We start from the raw sequence: 23,017 nt of genomic DNA, 5'->3' as shown, positions 1-23,017 counted from the left end.
AACAACCTATGGAATTTAAAAAGCAATAAATACAATTATTAAAATGATGAATCCATTTGAATCTATTAATCTGAAAATATTCAGCAACCATAGTAGCTCAATGATGTTAAGAGCACATCCTCAAATGAAAAATATGGCCCCGAAGCAAACCCAGCCTTACTCAAGAATGCACCAACATTATTTACGTATTTCCGAACATTTCCAGAATCACTGGCATAGATGTGATGCTTGATACAGCCGTTTCTCATGATTCCTTCTCAACAAGTACACCATCATCTTGGAAAAAGAATTTTTTATGGATAGTGATTGATGATTGTGAAAGCCAGGTTCTGAAAATACATCCAAAATGATGATCTACCTGGACTGAAACTTGGACTCATATGTAAATAATACTTGGATCTGTGGCAGACCAAACAAAGATAAGAAATTTATGTGTGCAGTCCCCCACAGGTCACAGTGTTCGAGATCTTACCAGGTGTGAGACGACAGGGTCTGACACTGCAGAAGCAATAATTCATTCAGTTACGGCTCCACATTACAAGAATCATAACTTCATGGCCATTGTCAAGGTTTGGTTTGGTTTTAGTTGATTATGGCAAAAGCATACTATGGTTATCTGCTTAAGGGAAAGCATGCCTCCATCAAGGACTCTCTAAGGGAAACTGGCTCGTATACATTTTAAACATGGGGAAAGCCACGAGAAAGGCCCGTACAGTCAACCCATTCTCCTGGAATCGAAATCAGATTGGAACTACCAGATTTTACTGCTTGGCCACTGGTGGGCCAATGTTAAGGGATTTCAGCAATCTGTATTGTGTCTGTCATCAAAGCCTCTTGAGTTTACGAAGGCTAAGGGACCAATGATCCTGCTTCTCCTCCGATATTGTTTGAATTATAACATTCAGAAGACATAAAGCCCAATCGAAAAATTAAGCGGGCATGACTAACTCAATCCACAAACTGTTTTAGACTGGACAAGAACTGAGAATCCTCCTAAACTACAAAGACTCTTGCTACTAACAATATCCTAACATACTAAAGACAATAACCTAAAATAACTGTTTCTATGCTTTCAAGTGTTGTTAAGTATTGTTAATAACAACTCCTCACAGATTTATATTATATGTATTTTAGTTCTACATGCAGTAACTAATACACAACCTTAAGAAAAGCGTCCAACATCAGTTACCACACCAGTCATGCTACCAGTGTAGCATACCAACATTACCAAAGATACATCCATTAATAGCTCCACTGATGATGAAGACAACACCATCTTTAATGTTCTGGTTGACATATAAGTGAGATACAATGGAATCATTTTCTAGTATAAAGATAACACTTGTGAAGCTTTCAATCAGCAGCAAGTTTGGTTATTTGAGTACCAGCGGCTGTCTGAAGTTACCAGGCTGTCTTCTAGTTAAATAAATGTTTCTTCTAGAAAGACGACTAACCATTCCCATACTTAAAAAGATGTTACAGAATCCTGTTATTCCATTTGGTGAAATATTTAGTTCTATGTAGATACCCAACTGTGTCTGACTATCTATCTTGAGTCTACCGACTTCTTGTTATGTCTGTCCTTAATCTAAATGATGTCTTTCAAACATGATTAGCAACATCTGACCACTTTTTAAACTTAGAACTTTACAGTAAATTAAGACAATGAATATGTTACGTTTATGCTCTGCATGCCATCGCCTTATTTGCATTTTTGCTCATAGCAATAGGCTTCTGAGTTCAGTAGCAAATAAATTATCATAAAAAATTATGGTAACTAAAGTTGTAAGTAGAACTGAAATTTACAAAAAAAAAAAAAAAAAAAAAAAAAAAGGTAAACATATTTTTTATAATTATCCTTTAATTTTTTTTTTTTTTTTTTTTTTTTTATGTTTGTATATAAAGAAAGTTATTTTTCTACAGCAGTTACACAACATGCGAAATTTGCCACCACTAAAATCGTACAGCTGAATGGCTTGTTATACTTAACAAATTTAAATTTAAGGGAGTTCTTAAGTGGCATTTTCGACAGCACCATGCCACTAAAAGAACATCTGCTGAATCCGTAAATGCAGGTGCAGAACAAGTTGAGCTTTTCAACAGGTATATAAATAACCTCATTAAAAAAAGAGGCCTAATAATGCACCTGCTCACTATAATACTGAAAAGCTGATTAGCAGAAATTGGTGGTAAGATTCAACAGGTTTGCACCTGTGCTTTTGTTCGGCTAATCGGTTAAAACCGGAATGTAAAACTGCACACATTACGATAGTTTAACAAGGATGGCAGTGGAACGAATGGGAAAGTTAATGTTATACAAAGATGTTCAAATAACTATCTATCAATAAAGAAATTCAATATCTCCATAACCAATAGTGTTAGCATCACCTGCTTTTGTTTTTCTAAGAGAGAACTCGCTGATTATATTTTATCACCAGCTGAAGATAGATTGCAACAGCGCATGCACTTTGCAAGTGAGTAAACAGGCGCGAAATATATTAAGAATTTCCTGGAAAGTTACTTTCAATGAAACTGGTTTGTAAGGAAATGGCCTATTGAATGACCCCGAAGTCACCTGATCAGACCAATCCCCTAAACTTTTCTGATGTACATCAAGGCAAAAAAAAATAGGCATGTACAAGGTATATACATAGTCTTTGATCGAGAATCTTGCGCTAGGTTAAACGATCTTCGAGAAAGAACTGTTTCTGCGTATGAATCTGACGACTCAAATGTTTGTTATGCGACACCTGTAAGGCAAAAAAGTCCCGAAGGTAGAGATGCCATTAGTGCAGAAAAACAGTAAAAGAATCTGAGCTTAAAAATACTCCCTTTTGAACTTTAGGCTATAAATTATGAAGCGAAGTGGTTGTTAAATTATTTAAATTTAGTGCGCGGCCATTTCTAAAATAGCTCTTTACCTTTCGCGTATTTGCTGAAAAATTAGCCGTTAAAGTTCGCGACTTTTCTAAGGGAAATCAGAAAGTACCTAAAGAAAACTAGTTCTACAAGGCATACGACAGTTGTTTCACTCGAGTTAAAAAGTGGCCAGCTGAAATACTGAATGAGCATTTCCAGAAATTCTCCAACATCAGAAGGTAAGAGTCTTACGCGGTTGATGTTTTAGCAAATTTAAACCATTATCCACTTGATAAAAAAGGCATAGTATAAATTTCGAAGGTTATTTTTGTAGTTATCGAAGGGAAAATCAAGCGACACAACGCCAACTTTATGTTGAGTGGAAGTGTAACCTGCAAACGTAGCGATAAGCGCAACAGGCCCAATATGACACCATCCACAATAAAACTACAGCATCCCGTCAAGAGCACTTCCGTCCGCTGAAGCATGCAACCTTCCAAAAAAAAAAAAAAAAAAAGAGAGAGAGAGAGAAAGAGAAAAACAAGCATGACAGGGGAAAACACAAAGGAACTTATAAGGAAACTGTATTCGGGCCAGAGGCGTAGCAAAAGAGGAAATGTGGAGATAAAGCCCCCAAAAAATGCTTTAAACATTATTCTTACACACACACAAAACTATAATTTCTTTCCAAAATAATTCTTAACTATGTCTGCCTTCAAAAGCATATGTGTCATTGATATTAGCAAATAAGAAATACCTAAATGAAATAAATAAATTTTTGTTGAATACTAAGAGTGGCTATATAAGAATGCTTAATTACAACATTTCAAGACCTTTTACATCAAGACATTCAACCTTTTATATCTTGACTTTGACATGTAATGACACAGGATTTAAAATATGGGTGTTTCAAAGTTATTAAAAGTAAAGATTTATCCTGAATTGTAAAATGGAAATTGCATGTCAATGAGATATGAGCTCCGAATGTTTAAGAAGATAACTGTATAAACTAACCACTGTATGGCTATTTGCACCAGGAGCCAAAGTGCATTTCTGCATCATTAAATTACTTTCCTTAGATATTTATTACTACACTGAAAAATATTTATATATAAACATAATAACTTATTTACTAAAGAAATATTGATTATATTATCTCCTAATTTCATCTATAATTTAAATATTCTATAATCATATTTATTTTAAATATTATTCTAAAATTTACTTCAAATAATACCTGTAATTATAGATTATTATTATTGTATAATTAGAGAATTATTCTATAACTGGTTTCAATTAAGTATAAAACTTTCGTGCTCGTTATTATATAAAAAAAAGAATACATTCTTTTTACATTGAAAAGTTTATTTTATGTTACACGTGCTAAAAATTTACATCAAAAACTAACATTTGTATGATGTACTTTTTTTACAGCAATAAAATATACATTACAGTTGACTGCATTTTCATGAAAAATATTCAAAAGCTTAACAGCAACAATAATCTCCACTCCTTACTCAAAAAACAATATGTTCTTTGCTTGTGCTTCGAAGAAATTACTTGTTCCACTTTAATACAACTGAATGTCAAACTAAACCTAAGTTCCATGGATTATGACTTTTAAGTCATAAATCATACACTTCCAAAATATTTCCTTATAGATCAAAATAAGTTACATTTGCTGACAGGTTTGCTGTCCAACATGATCACTGGCAATCTAAATTCTGCTGTCTGGTACCTCCCTAAATTCTAAAAATTTTACTGCATGTTACTTCTCCAAATTCTAAAAATTATGTTGCTCAGTCGAATCGCACCAGTTGCACCGGCTCTGGCGCAGATCCTGTGAAGGGGGAGGAGCAGCATTTTTCTATCTACCCTAAACAATATGTGGAACTCCCAATGGTTGTCAATATCTACATTTAATTTTAATATATTTAAAATGAACAGAACTTTTCAATATTTTTTTAAGCTGGGAAACATGAAGAATTACACATGCCCTTGCCAGGATTCAAACCCCCATGTTTCCAATTACTGGCCAGACATGCTTCCAATTACACCACAAAGGCACTCAGTGAGGGAAGTTCCTTATAACTTCTCTTCATATTCTGATGATATATTAATTTTTTAAAACTAAATTTTCATATTTTTAATAGTATTTTTTCTCATTTTCCATAAAACCAAGGAACACTCTTTCTATAATGTTTATTTAATTCCGTATGGCAAATGTAAGAGGGTTATTTGACTAAACAGAGGAATGCTTTCATGGAGGACTTTCTAAGGAAAATATGCCTGTATTTATGTTTCCTGTGGGGTGGAAAAAATGAAAACATCATTGTAACCAACCCATTTAACCAGCAATCAATATTAAAAAGAAAATTAACAAAATTTATACACCAAAGAACAAATGTTAAAGATACTAGAACGAAAATAATTAGTGCAAACTACATAAATTTGCAAGTTCAGTTTTGAAGGTTAACTACAACATTCTTCTTCACTACAGAAATTTTTCACTCCTGTTGCTAACCTTCAAAATTTATGCAACTCTCGCTGATTATTGCTACTACAGTACCTTTAACATTCGATATTAGGTTAATCCTTAATATCATGCACCTTGATGTATGTTGAAAATTTTTTATTACAAGGCTCTGTTTGCAATTTTTTGCAGCATTAAATTCCACGAATACATGAAATTTTAAATTGACCTGCTTAAAGAGTTAGGTTTAACCTACTGTAATCATATATCATTTAATGCTTTATATAAAATAAAAATAATGAGCTGAAAATTATATAAAACAATGTAAAATGATCTTTAGTCCTATTTCCTAAATATTAAATCATTAATAATTTATTTGATATGGTTAATTGATAGAAGTATGCAAACATTCAAAAATATAGCTGCCATCTTAATGATTTAAATTTGTTATTTTAAAGCAGTGCTTCTTCATATGTTTCAAAACTGAAAAGTTAATTAACATAATTAACTTTTTAAATATGCATTTCATAATTTGGCACCCCACCTAGTTATTTGCCTGAGGCAAGTGCCTTGCTTTACCCTTCTCCTGGTTCTGTGAGGTCCAGTATTTTATTATTTAACAACTGACCATTAATTTAATAATTTATTATAATTTTATTTATTGCATTACATTTTATTTATTCTTAATTTTAATTATTATAAACTTTATTGTTAGTATTAATTATTTGTTGGTCCCCCCCCCCGGATGATCTTCCATAGGGGTTTGCCATTTCAAACTTTAAAAATTAAGCTTTGATTGTAATATCATAAGTCAGTTTATCATTCTAAAAAATTTGGTTATTAAAAAAAAAAGTTAATTTCACACAGTTTTGTTTAAACTGCAATGCAGCCTATATGCTTTTATAATGAAGTACCTGTTACCAATATGAACACACCACAATTTTCATACACAACCATGTAACTGGGACATTAACTTTATTCCAACAACCTATATTCAACAACAAAACACGGTAAAACTTAATGCAAAGTAGAATTCTTGAACTAACCAAAAGTTTCGAGACTTTTTATTGAGATCAGCAACAACATATATTTATATACAACCAATCAATCCCTCTCTTAGGACATCTGCTGGCTAAGAAGGAAAAAGAAAAGATAGACACAGGGCCTCTCCGACTCAAGCACCGATCCTAGGGGATGGTGCCTTTGGCCTCAAGGTCAAAGGAACATAGTCGTATGTTCCTCTCCCCATCTCTAGTCCAAGCGAAACCGATTCACAGCAATGGAAGGGAAGGGTCCTTGGCATGTTTCAATAAACTGGTTTCATCTGCAGCCCGGCTCATTTTCGCTCTCACAATTTCGGTTAGTCTATCTATCCAGTCAGTCAGTCTGTTAAATTAAAATTTACAAATGACTTACTGAAATCGTTATATTTAAGTGCCGCATATTTCCTCTTGAAAAGCTACATGCTAAATTAATTTAATTCTAAAGTTTTAAAACAGCAAAATTATGTATAACTTTTAAAAATATAAGATTCATGACAAGATCTTCCTCCCACAGTACTTTCATTAACTACATTCAGTATTTTCAAACACAGTATATGCAGTATACTATTATTCTGCTAAAAACAAAGGAGCACATTATTAGGGACAGAAAGATGTATGCTCATAAGAGCAACGACTTAAAAACTAAATAGATGCTTAAAGTGAAATTTCACAAACAATACTCTCACCATTAAAAATTATACCTAGTAATCTTTTGAAATCAACAACTACGTTTTAAGAGATCTTCAAGAATTATACCCCTAAAATAAGTTTTAAAAACACCTGTCTTCCAAAATAAGTAAATCTTTTAAGGATATCTGTAACTGTAATGTTAATAAAATAAACTAACCATTTCAAAATTAAAACTTTTTACATTTATATATTCTGATCAAAATTTCAGTTCTCTTCTGTAAATTTTTCATACAAGCCTACTGTTTATCTCAGAATACCAAGTATATATAAAAAATGTCTCAACTGCATTTTTTCCAATTATTATTATCTTACAAAAATATCTTTTGAAATATCTTTATGTATATGATCAGTTTATTATTTATAAATAAATAATGATTATAAAGCTTTTAAAAAATTAGTAATAAAAAATAAGAATACCACAACATGGCTAAACTGGGTAAGGCTAATACTAGCGGGGGAAAAAAAGGGGGGGAAGGGTGAAATAAGATATTTTAACACTTATTTTATTTTTTAAATGAAAGCTAGAACATTTAAAGTTCCTAAATTATATTTTGCTACAATTTGACAAACACTTTTATTTTCAATATATTTAACAATATTAATTTTCTAAAATGATTTGTGAAATCTGGCAATAAAATCTTTTACTATTAAAAAAAACTTACTGAAAACTTACAACCTACTGAGCTTTTACTTTTCCTGTTACTTTTGGATCACCTTGTATATATGTAATGATTATTTTTTTATGACGACGTAGTTGTTAAGGATGAAAAATCAATTCATAAGGAGATAGTTTCAATCAATTCAGAACAATACAACTCTTAACACAAACATATACAATTTAATGGGCACAATTTGCACACCTGTTCTTGATTACATTTCCACCTTTTTATTCTTTGTAATAAATTTAAAGAAACAAATAGTAGCAATGGACAGAAAGCAAACACAAAACAGAAGCTAAGATGAAATGCTAAATATCCAATATGAAGGTCCATTCAAAAATAAATCAGTTTCGTTTTGATTTCATTTTAATCAGTTACAGAAGGTTTCAGTTTTTAAATTCAATTTTTTCTATTGGCTGAAGTATTATGTAAGAATCATGCGAGGAGGATTAATTTTGAAATGATGCAGTTTAGAGATATTATTATAAGCAGTTACTATTTTTAAGATAAAAAAGGAAAATGAGCAAATTAAATAGAACTTATTAAGAGGCTATTAAAATCAAATTTTGGATTTTTAAAAATTTTTTTAACTTCCCCCCCCCACACACACACACACACTTTAGATATTTGATGGTTTCCTAAAAAAGGTTTTCTGTCACAAAGCCGTTTTTCATTTTACCTTCTTTCTACGAATCAGATTATAAGGGAAAATTTAACTATGCCTGTCCTCTTCTATATGCTTCAAGGGTTGAATTATATATACAGCAAAAAGTATGAAATTCGGTATACCTGAAATAATCCTATATCTGAATTTCCAGATCACTAGCCAAAAATTAAATAAATATAAATAAATAAAACACTGAAAAACAATTTCCTGTTACAAAGTCTAGGTGTGGAGAATATAATACTAAATGGAAGCAGGTGTCGTAAATCGGATATTTCTCAGGAATTGACTAGGAAGTCAATTGATGCTGGTCAGAATCATTTTTCAGCAGGTGCTTGAAAGTAAGGTGCAGGAATTTCAGTTAATTCCTGAGAAGATGCTGGTCAAAATCACACTTTCGGCCCCTGAGGAGTTGTGGGGAGGGAGACCAGGGCTAAATGTTTTGCAGCAGGATGCAATCTTTGCAGCTCGTAAATTCTGCTACTTGGTACTATCCTAAATTTAAAACATTTTGCCAACCCTCAATCCCAGTGCCTCTCCTAAATTCTAAAAATTCATATGTAATTTTTGTTGCTTAGTGATCCTCAAATATCTACAGTATTCGTTGGCCCTTAAATTCTGGCACTGAGTGCAGCCGTTCCTCAGGGGAGTTAAGAATTTTTCTAACTGAGTTAAACAATAAATGAAGCCCTAATGTTGCCATGCCTGCAAATCATTTTACTAGATTTAAACTAATAATCTAAAATCCAAAAATTTTCCAAATCCGGAATCAACGAAGTCTCGAAGAATAAGGATCTCAGACTTCATATTCTATCACAAACTTGCCATTATACAAAATTACGAATATGGTCAGCTCATAGAAAAAAGCTGGAGAACAACTTAACTGCAATGGTCAATACAATAAATGGCTAGTTAATAAACAGGATAAAAAACTAATTTACTCTGACTGGGGAATACTAGTAACATTCTGTGCATGTCTTAATGAAACGGTTATTATAAGTTGCTATAGTAAGCAGAGACTGCATAAAATTTCATAAATTATAAAGGATTCTGAAGAATCAGCAATATGGCAAGCGAATCCTCATTTAGTAAGTTTCGTTATCAAGACAATGTAATTACTATGGGGAAGATCAAAATTAACACGAGTTTATTACTTTAAAATAGGCATCTTGAAGGCCACAACAACCTTCCTTTTATTTATTATCGTACCATATGTCATCTTTACTGCACAGAGAGAAAGAGATTTTAGCAAATTAGAGGACTTGACCATCTTCTGCAGCAGGTCTTCACCACCATGTAAAGTCAATCAAAACTGGGATGGCCTTGAAATGTCTATCTTAAAGTAACATACTCTGGTAGTATTGGTTCTCCTCACTCTTTGGGATCTCTGTGCCTCTGGGGGTGAGAATCCTGGGAAGCCAGTTTAGTGAAGTGATGCTAAAGAGGGAATCCATTTTAAAAAGTCTGTTGCCTGTGGATTGAGAATCCAGGGACACTGTGTCAAGTGAAACATTCTATTACTCCTTTCTGAGGAGCTTTTGATACAAGACCGTTTCCCACTTAATACACAGATAAAGAGGTAAGCTCTGTGTAGCACCTTTCATTAATGCAGAATGCACTAACACCATTATTATTATTACAACCACAATCAAATAATTTAACCCCACATCTAATGCTGCTCACTTTCCAGTTCTTAGTTTAATGTTAACTTCCTTAACTTGAAGTCAAGATTTTACTTCTCTAACAAATTCAAGATCCTTCAAACAAACTGAAAGCACCAATTTAAAAAAATCTCGCCCTTCTCAAAAAGCATAGACGTTTACGCATGCGTGTAATACTTTTGTGCATGCGCATAATATGTTTACGCATGCACGTTTAATGTATAACGGACGGTACAAGCTAAGCTAAAATTATCTAATTATCTATTTCCATTAATGTTGCAGATTGTGTTGTTCCTTAATCTTCTAATTGGATCCGGCTTATTATTTTTGAAGACTGTTAGAGCAATTTTATAAAAGTAAGCTTGAACTTTCGATTACGTCAAAAAGAATTTCTGATCCTGGAGCTGCCAAAGGAATGTCAATCAAACAAAAAGTGGAATTGCTTCAAAAAATGGATAAAGCCATATCCTTTGTTTCTCTAACCATTCCGAAATCTGTTTATCAATTTCACGCTGCTCTGCGGGGGGGGGGGGGGGGGGGGGGGCACATGCAATGAATAAATGTAGTTCGTCTTTGATATGATTTACATCAAATTCCTTCTCATTATAAATATCACGAATACACATCAACTAGTTTCTGGTTGCAATTTTCTAATTTCGACAATGCACAATGTATGCTTTGCGCGCATAGAAAGAAATGTTTAATAAAGTAAACAAATAAATATTAAGCTTTTTTTTTTTGTAAATTTTGATACCCTTTAGATCATAGTTGCTCTTTATTTCATAAATTACGGTTTCATATTTTTAATTTTATAATTTCTGCATGCCATATTACCAGATTTAAACTGATGATTTATAATCCGGAAAAACTGATAATCCAGAATTGCCGAGTTCCAACGAATCCGGATTAAAGACTTCTGACTAGTATTAAAAAAATTGAGCTATAAAAAGTCCCCCCTTTTCATCTAAAAGACAATTTCTGTCAGACTATCTATGTTATGTACATAAATTTTTATCTAAACAAGACTTCATATTTTAGTATTCTCCAATAGAAACTCTGAAGACAAAAATTTACCCGAAAATTAAGCAGAAAACAAAAACTTACTTTATATACTTGGCCATATGTTCCATTGCCAACAACTTCTATAAGCTCAAATATTCCAGCAGGATCCTAAAAAATAACCAATATAGTATTTATAAACTTAAAAAAATATATTTTAATATAATATTTCATTAGACAACCTATACATGAAAAGCAAAATATCAGCTAGCAATTCAATAACATAAGACTCCTGTCTCAGCCCAATAACTGCAAGCACAATATGAATTCATAAGATACTAATATTTTTTCTGAAAACATAAATTATGTTCCACACTGACTGAAATGTTATTCATAACTCTGGCCAAATCACCATGATTAGATTTGAGTCCCTGGATGGTTTAGCCACCAGCATGGTAGAAGTATTTGGCCATTCCCTTCATTGCAAATGGCACAGAAATGGATTATATCACTACAATGAGCCCTATAAAGGTTATCTATGTACCTGCTTCGAGACAGGCTTCATGCAAGAAACAAAGCTTATTTCTTAATTCTTCAGACATGATGAAAACTGCAACTTTAATCAACTGTTGGGAACAAAAATCCACAGCAAATCATCAGTGTTTTGCAGATTCAACTAAATAGTCGTTGGCTAAGTCCCATCATTATGAACTGTAAACAGCTTCACAATGCAACTTACCACTTGATATGTATATTGGGAAGAGATACATATCTTTTCATAACAGTTCCATAGAATTTTACACATCCACAGTTCCAAAGAAAAGGCTTAAAAGGATTTATACAAGTTCTTTAATGCTTACTCATTACTGGTGCTAAATCACTATGTTTGATGACAGTTTTGTTTGCTGAAAATGACTCATGAGAAAATACATAAATACCAAAATTTTTTGTAATATAATTCAAGCACTTGACAAATTCTATATAATCTATACAATCAGTGATAAAAGAAGATGCTAAAAAATCACACTATCTCTGAACTTTTGCACTTCTGGCTATTATAACCAAATTTTACATAAATTTTTATATACCTACGAAGAGTTATTAATATATTAACAGACACTCCCTGAAATGAAGATTATTAATATTACCATAACAACATAGTACCTAGATCTTCATACTAACTTCTTGGTGCCATTTCTCCCCCCCCCCCTTTTTTCAAGAAATTATTTTAAACTTAATAAATTAAAATTAAACTCTGCTTTAACGGGGGAAAAAAATGTTCCTAAAAAATTCTATGTCCTTTAATGAAATTAAAGTTACATTAATTTCCTTAAATAATGTTTAATAAAATTTAAAAACTCGTGTTACTTTTCTGTTTCGCCGGCGCAAATCTTGCCAAGCAGACACTATTGGCGACAACATACAATATACACAAATATAAAATGTTAACGAATTTTAGTTCTAAGAATTTTTATTTTGAAGGCAAACATTTTAATATCATTTAAAATTCTGTTAAAAGATAATAAATTTGTAAAAAGATGTTAATTTAAGAATTTACTTGACTTAATTACTGCCTTAGGGCATAAAATTGAACTATTTGGTAAAAATTCTATGTAATTGTAAGCCAGTATTGAAAGAAACAATCAATCTGATTAAAAATGGCTGCGACTTGTTTTGAAAGTGAGGCTAAAAGGTTACCAGCGAGGATATTCTGCTTGGCATCAGTTGTACCATTACTGGCGACTTTATCGCCTGCGGCAGCAAAACGGAAAAGTACCAAACTCATTTTATACATTCTAGACAATGATATTAAAGCTGTATTACTGAATTAGGAAAGAAAAAAATACAGAAAATATTTGTTTAAAATTTCCTTAATGAATAAACTTCTTTTCCTTTCTGGACATCTGAAGTAAAGAAACAAATTGTAATATTTTCAGTTCATATAGTTTACACTTTCATATTACGATATTTTACCATGATCAATGGTCTACTTAGGCAAAGCATATCCATGTGTCAATAAAAACCAGTTCAAAAATCCTTTAAATACTCTGAATCAATAATATTCATTTGAGTTAAAATTGACATTACTGTAACTCACTGATCATCTTCTGGAAAACACAAGAATATATACACTGATCAGACAAAACATTTTGATCATCCCTACACTGAGACAATGTACTCACCTTAATGACATAAGGATGGCATCTGATAAGTGAGTATGTTATTTAATACCTCCTGAGCATACTCAGGAATCATTCTGCTGACCACATATGAATGCAATGAGGAAGGCAATTAATTTAACACTTTGAGAAAGGCTAACTTGTAATGGCCCATAACCTAAAACAACGGTTCTCAACCTTTTGAATAACGCATACCATCTAAACAAAAATCGAAAATCTTTAGTAGCACCACTACAAAGTACTACTACCATCACCACTATTAAACTAAGCTCAGATTACAAAAATTTACGAGAGTTAGAGAAAAAACTCAATCAGGATGTTGGGGTTTTAATTTTTGAATTTATTAGTTAAAAATACTTTGCATCTTTGCGTACCACATATTTTTATCTTGTATACCACTGGCTGAGAACCCCTGCTCTAACTCATTTATATTTCTAGTGAGAAAACAGAAAAGTTTGGTGCCCGTGTCAAATCAACATATGCAGATGAAAATTCCATCACTTGCTGAAAGGGGCACTCAACCAACAGCTGAATACAAAGTAGTCTAAATACATGTAATCTGGATACAGAGTTCACTGGACTATGTTCAATATAGAACTCTGCAGCAGATATCCATGCTTCTTATGTGCTTCTGTTAATTCCAGCATCACTAAGTTCAAAAATATAGCAGGCCCATGAACATCATGACTGACGACATGATAATGGGAAATTAGACAAAGCATGATTTTTTTTATATCACGTCAATGGCCACAGCAAGGTACCGGGTGGCCATAATTAAACTGACAGTGCTCACAGTGTTCTGTAGCGCTATCTATTTGCGAGAATGACGCCACATTTTGTAGGTAGATTAAACAAGACGGGGGATGAAGGATTCCGCAAAAAAAACAAATTAGTTCCAAAAGTCACCGCTAGGGGAACATTTGGCGCTGTGTAGAAAATAGAGTGTTAACGAATGCAAATCAATATGGAAATTACCTTTTATTTTGCATTCAAATGAGGTTCAATGTGGCTGCCGTTGTTGTGGACCACATAATGCATTCTGTGCACAGTATGCACAACAGCAGAAAGTAACATGTCTGCAGGAATCTCCCGTACAGTCTGTGAACCCCATAGCCAGCAGTCGCATGGCGTAAGATCAGGCGACCGAGGAGGTCATGCAGTTAGAAAGTAGCGGCTAATGACTCTTTCTGTTATGAATTTCTGTCATAGCATATGTTGCACCCGTGCAGCAACATGTAGAGGGGCTCCATCTTGCATGAAAATGATTTCCCCCAGGCATTGTCTTTGCTGAAGTGCCGGAATGACAAAGCTGTTCAACATGTGGCGATATTTCTCTCCAGTAACAGCACAGGTTTCCAGTCCTGTTGGGGTAATGTTCTCATAGAAGAATGGACCTACGATAAATTCCGCTGTGAATCCACACCAAACGGTTGTCATCCCAAATTCGGCAGTTCTGGGTATTCACAGTTCCATTCACAGGGGTGTTTGTGGGACCCCAAAAAATCCCCTGAAACTTTTACGGACTTACTACCAACATTTTGGAGTTTCGAGAAGGGGGGAGAAAATTACAATTATGAAGTATTGAAATTGAAAAATTACAATTATGAAGTATTGAATGACCTAATTATAAAAATTCAATGAATTACTTTTTTTGCAAAATTAATAACCATAAATTTTCAAACATATAAACTACTACATTTTATGTAAATATTTTAAATTACCTGAATTAATTCTTTAAAAAAAATTATCTAATTTCTGCTGCTTTTTTTTTATTTTCTGATGTTTGTGGGCTTGTCTTTCTTTTGTGGTGGACTTCATAATTGCAGGAAGGTTGACTTTTTTTCCTCATTTACAGTTGAAGAAATTTCCTCGAGAACTGCACATGCAGAGGTAGAACCAGTTTGCTTTTCTGCTAATGTATGTAGAAGGTTTTTCAGAGACTTTTATAGGTGACTCATCTGAAATACATGTTTTTAAGTCCTCTTGATATGTTTTCCAACTTCTGTTCATATTCAGTAAGAGATCTTTGTGAATTGGATCAGTCATTGGATTTTTTGGGCCATATTTTTCACATGAGGTTTCTTTAGAAGCCATTAAATCATATTTAATAGTCTGCACTGCATCTAAAGAGAGGTTCTATAGTCAGTGACAAGTGTATCCATTAAGTTGAATGCACTTTCCACTAATGGGCCATGGAAGCAGCTAAGGCAGGCTTTGACCAATTTAGCCAATGTAGGATACTTATAATCATTTGTGAAATCATCTTTTAAATTAAAAACATTAGACCAATATTTATCAATTGTACACTTGACTTGATTTCCACTTTCATCAGATGTGTAAAGCATTTCTTTGGTGATATCAACATCACTCTGGTATAACCTTATTTCAGCTTGTACTTTTGACTTTTCATTATCACTAAAAATATGAGACATAAAAGACGATAATTTTTCAAATTTTAAAATATTGCACTGGTTTTACCTCTTAGCTCTGGATCTAATGCTGTAAAACTAATTAGATATGAATTTTTAAGGGGTAATTTCTGTTTCATATGCTGTGCTGTATTAGTATAAGCTTTCATCAGAGAAATTTGGAATTCTTTTGCTATTGGATGATTTTTTGATAATTTCTTCAGGAGAGTGGAAGCTTCTGCACCAGTAAATATTACTTTGCTAGGTAAATGGAATTCTGGATTTGTGACATCAACCTTTAATAAATCATTATAAGATGTGCACTCTATATTTTCTGGCTTCATAAAAAAAGAGAAAAATTTTGCCATCAATTTATAAATACTGGAATGTATTAAATGAAGCATTGGTTTTTTTGTTTTAAATAATTTAATATATGTGTTGAACTCTGGTAATACTGCTGAATATAATGCCATATGCAATAAAGTTTTGTTTTGCATAACAAATAACCCATTTAGTATTTTTTTTTTTTCCGAGCTAAAGCATCCTTTGTGAGTTGTTGGGAATGCAAGCAAGAATACACCCCCTCAACAATTTTTTTCTGAGCTGCAGAAATATTTCTTTTATTGTATACAGTTTCAACATAAGAAAAATAATCCCCTTTATCAGTTTTATCTAAGTAGTGAAAATAAAATGCAATAAGAGCATCCCACAGATCTTTGATTCTTTCTAAAACACATAAAATGTACACCCACCTATGGTCTGGTCTCTTCAAGGGCTTAAGTTTTTTAATGGCAAGGGATTCACAGGTTTGAAAAAATTTTCTCTTTTACTGCAGCTTTTCATATCAAAATAGATGTCATCAAACAAATCTTCTAAGTATCTATCAAAACATGAAGCAATTTTTTTTCACAATTATTAGCTGTGTGACATGTGTCACCATCAATATCTAATAAGTGGGGTGCTTTGTTTGATCATAGTCTGGTTTCAACACCCTTTTTTTTTCCCACGCATGGTGTTACACGAGTCCATTAATACACTAATTAAGTTTACCCATGGAATAATTATTATCTTCAATAGTATTAACAACTGCTTTAAAAACAGCTTCTGAATTGCAAGATTCCATCTTTAGAGATGCAAAATGATGAACTACAACTTCATTTTGATTGTTGTCATAAAACTGCACCAATATTGCCAGTATACTTTCTTGAGCATTGCTAGTACTTTCATCCAAATTTAGAGAAAATGGAGTCTCCTTTAAAGTTTTAATGATATTTTCCATAATAGTTTTTGCGAGCCCATATTTCATCTTATAACATGCAGTAGTCCTGGACATTTCCAAAGAGTTTAGTGCTCAACTGTTTGCAGAGTTCAATTAAATTGGAAGCTACATTGAAAGAAAGAGAATTCTCGGCGATAAACGAAGTTATTAATACCTCTTGGCGTGCTTTTCTTGTCACTATATCCAATGGCCGAGCATCAGTCTCCAGTAAGTCATCAGTATTTTTTGAATTAGCATAATTACTTAAAAGTCATTGAATGTCTAATGCACTTTGAATATTTTATGTGCGTCACGGTTTTAGAATGATTTGTGAAAGCCTTGAATCCTTCTCCACCATACTTCAGCAGTGAGTTACAAAAAACACAATATGCTTGTCCAGCAACATTTATTTTCTTGCACCATGTGCTGATGGTATCCCCATTACCATCTCTCCGTTCAATCCAATTCCACCTAAATGCATTCTGGACTCCTTCTTCTAATTGTATAATATCACTATTTATATCGAGAAATTTCATAGTGAAATTCTCTTGCGTACATAAATAAAAAAAATTTTCAATAAACGAAACGAAAAATTTACACGTGCATCAATAAATGAAACGAAAATTTTACACAGCAGAGAAAAAAAAAGTTGAGAAGCGATCAATGACAAATAGCTAATACCCTGAAAAATCCCCCTTCTCTACTTATTGGTGCCATGTCAGGAGAGATAAGACCTTTGAACCCAGAGTCATGTGATCGCACATCTGGTCGAAGGAAGTCTCTCCCTTTTTTTTCTGCCGTGCCTACTTGCCGAAAAGAATCCAGAAGAGAATGTCCGAGAACCGGGGGAATGAGTCATAACTCGCAATAAGGAAAGAACAAAAAAGAAGTTTTTTCCCCCTTTTCACGCATTATCACTGCCTTTCGAGAAAGAAAGGAAAAGTTTTCACCACACACAATGACCTTGTGTTTTCTGCTTTCAAAGCAAACAAAATTACCCAGATCAAAATAAATAATTCATTATTATTCCTACTTCCATTTGAACGACGATCCCCGGAATTTCCGGCTATCGAAGTTCAAAATCCCCGGAGCACAAACACCCCTGCATTCAGGTAAAAGTGGGCCTCGTCTCCCCATAAGATTTTCCACGGCCAAGCATCATCTACCTCCATTCTGGCAGGAAAAGTGAGAGCAAAAGTCAATCGCTTATCATGGTCGGGGTACAGTAACTCCTGTACATAGCTGATCTTGTACGAATAGAAGTTGATAATCTTTCGTAAGATTTTCCATACCATACTGTAAGGCATATCCACATTCCTAGCTACTCCACGAGTGCTAGAGGTGGCAGCAATACTGTCTGGTCCTCTGTCGACAATTGCCATGGCAACTACATCGATTGTATCCTGTGGTACAGGTTTTCGTCCTCTGCCAGACTGAACCTTTAGAGAACCTGTTTTCTCAAACATCGCAACCATTGCTTTTAGCTCATTAACTGACACAGGAACCTTACCTTTACGCATTTTTTTGTGCATTTTAAAAGCCCGAAGAGCGGCTGACGCATTGCACTGGTTGAGGTAAAAGAATTTGATCAATAACGCATGCTCGACTAAAGAAGGAGACATCGCACATAAACTTTCAATCCCACTGATTCGAAACGTAACACATTGCCTTTTAAAACCCAAGCAGCTGGCATTGTGCGAATGGATGTAACATGAAATTTGAATAAAGAACTTCTTCTTCTGCTCAGCATACGTGATATTGCAGATCATGAGACTTTATAGGTGTTCATGTAGATTTTACGCTTTTTTAAAAGTGTTGCCATATTGCACTTGAACTAAATAAGAAAATGTTCATAAATAATTTTATTCCGTATTAATTTGCATTTTTTAACACTCTATTTCCTATTACACAGCACCAAATATTCCCCTAGCGGTGACTTTTGGAACTAATTTGTTTTTTTGCGGAATCCTTCGTCCCCCGTCTTGTTTAATCTTCCTACAAAATGTGGCGTCATTCTCACAAATAGATCGCGCTACAGAACACTGTGAGCACTGTCAGTTTAATTATGACCACCCGGTATAACCTCTCCCAGACAAATAGTTGATCAGCACATTTATCACAGGACATAAACAGGTATTATGCTTGGAGAAGGTATGCTTTGGGATATGTTCTTAACGGTGTTCTTGGGACTGTAATTATTGCAGGACACATGAAAGCTGAGGATTATGCAAAAAACACTGCTTACCAGTCTTTAACAACTTCTATGTAACCCCACGAGAAATGGACTCTCCTAGGTTGATAACCTCCTTGTCAAGACTAAAACTGTGTTATATTGTTTGCTGCTGAAAAATGCTGATGAATTCTAGTTGACATCCTGTAGTCTGTTCCCCTAACTTGTTGGATATTAATTCTACTGAGCACATCTGGGAGATTATGAAGTGCTATCTCAGAATTATCCAACCACTTGTTTATCTACCTGAATCAAGGCTGGCGTCAGAGCATGTGCAACCAGTACGGTCATGCAAGACACCAGAATCTAAGGGCAGCAAAGTTTTTAGAACTGAGTAAGGAACTGAATGGCAGAATTTAGAAGTCATGGAGGCAAAATGTATAGCAAATCATCAACATACAACTATACTGTAAGGCTGCCACAGACGACAACAAAAGGGGTCCGACTATTAAATGAAAAGGCAATCCAGACCATCACTCCTGGATGTCGTACCATACGATCTCATCGCTGTCCATGGCACCTCCAGACACATTATTGCTGTTCATCAGGGCTCAATGGCTCAATTTGAAGTGGGATTCATCACTGAAGATAATTCTACTCCAGGCAGAGACATTCTAGGTTGAATATGCCCGACACCAATGCAAACAGACATGTCAGTGTACAGAGCTCAAAGGTAGTCAGTACCAAGGGGTGCCAAGAACTCAGCTCTCTTTCTCTAAGCCACCTATTAATAGTCCTTGTAGTCACTAAAGCACAAATTTCACACAGTATCAATGATAATGACACCCACCCAAAAAAGAAAACCCGATAAAATCTGAAATTTTCTTTTTACATATAAAATCTTACTTTAAATTTTACAAAATGTGAATCAATCTAAAGCTTCTTTATCAAAATTAATATTATTTACTATTTTTAAGAAATAAATAAAGACTGGTTAAGTTACAGACTAATAAACTGATAGCATAATAGATAAACATACAAAATAAATTATATTAATTGTATAGCATAATTTATTTAGCTCTCATAAATATGAATTAATCAAAAATTTACAAAATAATTAAATAAATAAATGAAATGAATAAAAACCCTACTTGAACGTAAAAAATGTATTAACATTTAGTATATTAAAAAAATGTATTAATATTTACCTTAAAACAAACATTTATATTAGAAATTTCATAAACAAATTTATTCAAATATATGCAATTTTTAAAAAAAAGACATATTAGCTCATGTTTTTCTTCTTTCCATCCTCTAATTTGTTAGTAATTAAGGTAATACTGTAGCTGACTAATGTTGTAAAGTATTTTCTCCCTTACCCTGCACCTTTGGGGTGCAATTAGAAAGCACGTCTGGCTACCATCGAGATGTCCAGACTTCAAATCTCAGGGAGGGCATCGTTGATTTTTCAAAAGTGCCTGCTTCTCTGGACATAAGCCCCCTTTTCCAACCATCTAAACTTTAATACACAGCAGTGACAAGCTTGAGTGAAATAAAATACATAGCAGATTAAAATTATTTTATACATTTCAAATGATTAAGAGCTTTAAATACTATGGTTAATATCCTCCAATATATGTTCAATCTCAAGCGAATGGACTGACTGCATGGTTAGTTTTCGTCGTTTCCTCTTGTGTACACGTTACATCAAAGTAGAGCGTTATACGAAATATCGTCAAACAAGGTCATCTCATCATGTAAATAATGGGTTAGGGTAAAATGGGTATAAAAGAAAAAAGTTCTTCAAGTATTTTGTTATTTAAGTTCATTAAATATGTTTTTTAAAACAATACAAAATAGAAACTTGTTTCCTACAAATACTGAAGCATGACAAATGAATATACAAAAATAAATAAAATGTGAAGTCACCATTTATATTTTAGATTATTCAAATTCTTCTGCATTTCCTTTTTTTTTTTTTTAATCAAGAAGGTATCTAATATCATTTGCATTATTCTTTCGCACTCCATAAGACATCGTCGATAAGGGGACAAGGTAACCATGACACTCCATCTTGCCTTTAAACTCTCAAAATCTGCATCATTTTCAATAAATAAGTTAATAATTTCCTTAATGGAAGCTAAACTGATTTTTAGAAATGCCATTGAAAGTCCTTGCTCTTCTTCAGAATCACTATTTTTAATACTTTTGTGTTCTTGATCTTCCACATTTATTTCACCTAAACCTGTTTGTTTCGCTAATTCCACTATTTTGTTCATATCAACAACAGAATCTCTATTGTCATTGTCCTCGTTTAAATCTGGCCAAATGTTTTTCACACTCTTTTCAAATATTTTTCCTTTACCTCATCCCAAAGAAGATTTATGTTTTCTATACCATCCATTATAATATAGTTCCTCCAAAAATCTCTCATTGATCGTTTATCATCTCCGTCTGTTTTTCGAAATATTTACCACAGGTAATATGCTTTAAAATCTGATATAATACCTTGATCCATCGACTGGATTAATCCAGTAGTGTTAAGCGGCAAGAAAGTGTAATGCATGTTATTAAGACTGGAATGCATGTTATTAAGTCAGATAAATTCGTTGGGTGGATTGGAGCATTATGCATTAAAAGTAGTACTTTTGGTTCAAGTTTTTTTATTTTGCAATAGCCTTTACAGATGGACAAAAATGTTCAGTGAAAGAATTCTAGAAAATTTTCATAGTTATCCATGATTTTTTATTAGACTCCCAAATTACAGGTAAGTTGATTTCGATATTCCTTTCATCGCTCTTGGGTTTTGGAATGATAAACAAAAAGTGGCTTTAATTTGAAATCACCATTGGTGTTAGCACCTCAGACAAGTGTTATTTTTTTCTTTATTCTTGAGAACTGTCCTTACTGTTGAAGTTGACAAGTCCACTGCAACACCAATTTCACACTGACGTCCACCACTTGCATTTTAGTTTCTACTGAAATGCTTTTTTCTTGTCACTTTATTTTCATGTTTCTTATAATCACCCATATTAAAAACTAAAACTTATAATATTTATCACTATATCAATCATTATATTACATACATTTATACTTGCAATAACAGCAACAAATGTTTAAAATAATAAAAATATGTTTGCATAACACTACAGAGAAGAAGTAATGCAGATAAATTATCTTTGATTTCGGGGAATCCAATGCTGTTCGCAATTTTCAGGGAATCTCAATATTCCAATAAGAATGCATTAAACCGAAACAGAGTTAAATGGACCAACGCTAAGCGGAGTCTTACCGTAACTTGAATACTAGCCAATTCCTCTTAAAGAGTTCTCCGTGATGGCATCCCTTCCCTTTAGAAGATAGCCATGTGCTTTGCCACCTTCAATAAACTTTTTAAGCATTTCTTGTTTAATTAATTTTACAGACCATTAGTTGACTATTTGCTTAATAGACAATGGCTGAGTAAGACTAGATTGCATCATTTGTTACACACACAAAGATTATCTGCCTAAAGACAGAAAGGTTGTCATGGAAGGCTTTCTCTATGAAACTGGCTTATATACATGCTACACATGAAAAAAATGCCAGCCCATTCAGCTAAAAATTGGAGGCTAAATAAGAAACGTTGCTGAAAGTTCTCAACCCTTTCGGTCCTAATGGGCACATACGTCCCAGAGATTAAATTTCATGCCCTGTTGGGTAAATAAAACCCATTTTTAAAAGGTTTTAACATTTACAGCATTTTTAAGGAATTAGGGAACAAATATATGACTAAAGAAACCTGGTAATACTTCTAAATTGCAGATGGCACAGTTATGCTTTTGAGCACGCTGATTACTCAAGTTTCAATTTATCTGTTTTAATTTTACAGTTAAGTACAATTATATTTAAGACATACTTAGTATGAAATAGTTCTTACTATTCTTATTAAGCAATAATTTAACATTTTTAAC

General features: G+C 33.2%; 1 protein-coding gene across 6 annotated transcripts in view; it reads right to left on the bottom strand.

Annotated features, from left to right (window-relative positions):
- The window catches only part of LOC118193286 (serine/threonine-protein kinase mig-15-like), a 275,103-nt gene that overhangs the window by 238,421 nt on the left and 13,665 nt on the right, over nucleotides 1-23,017 (bottom strand). For all 6 annotated transcript variants that reach the window (XM_085816123.1, XM_085816122.1, XM_085816119.1 and 3 more), the window contains exon 2: nucleotides 11,154-11,219. In XM_085816123.1, coding sequence (XP_085672249.1) covers nucleotides 11,154-11,219 — 66 coding nt within the window. The remainder of the gene's footprint in view (nucleotides 1-11,153; nucleotides 11,220-23,017) is intronic.

This window comes from Stegodyphus dumicola, chromosome 4 (assembly GCF_044657685.1).
Source record: "Stegodyphus dumicola isolate Sdum_Otavi_A_Nest chromosome 4, ASM4465768v1".
NCBI lineage: Eukaryota > Metazoa > Arthropoda > Arachnida > Araneae > Eresidae > Stegodyphus > Stegodyphus dumicola.
Note: the sequence above shows the minus strand (reverse complement) of the source record. Positions and strands in the feature narration are given on the sequence as shown.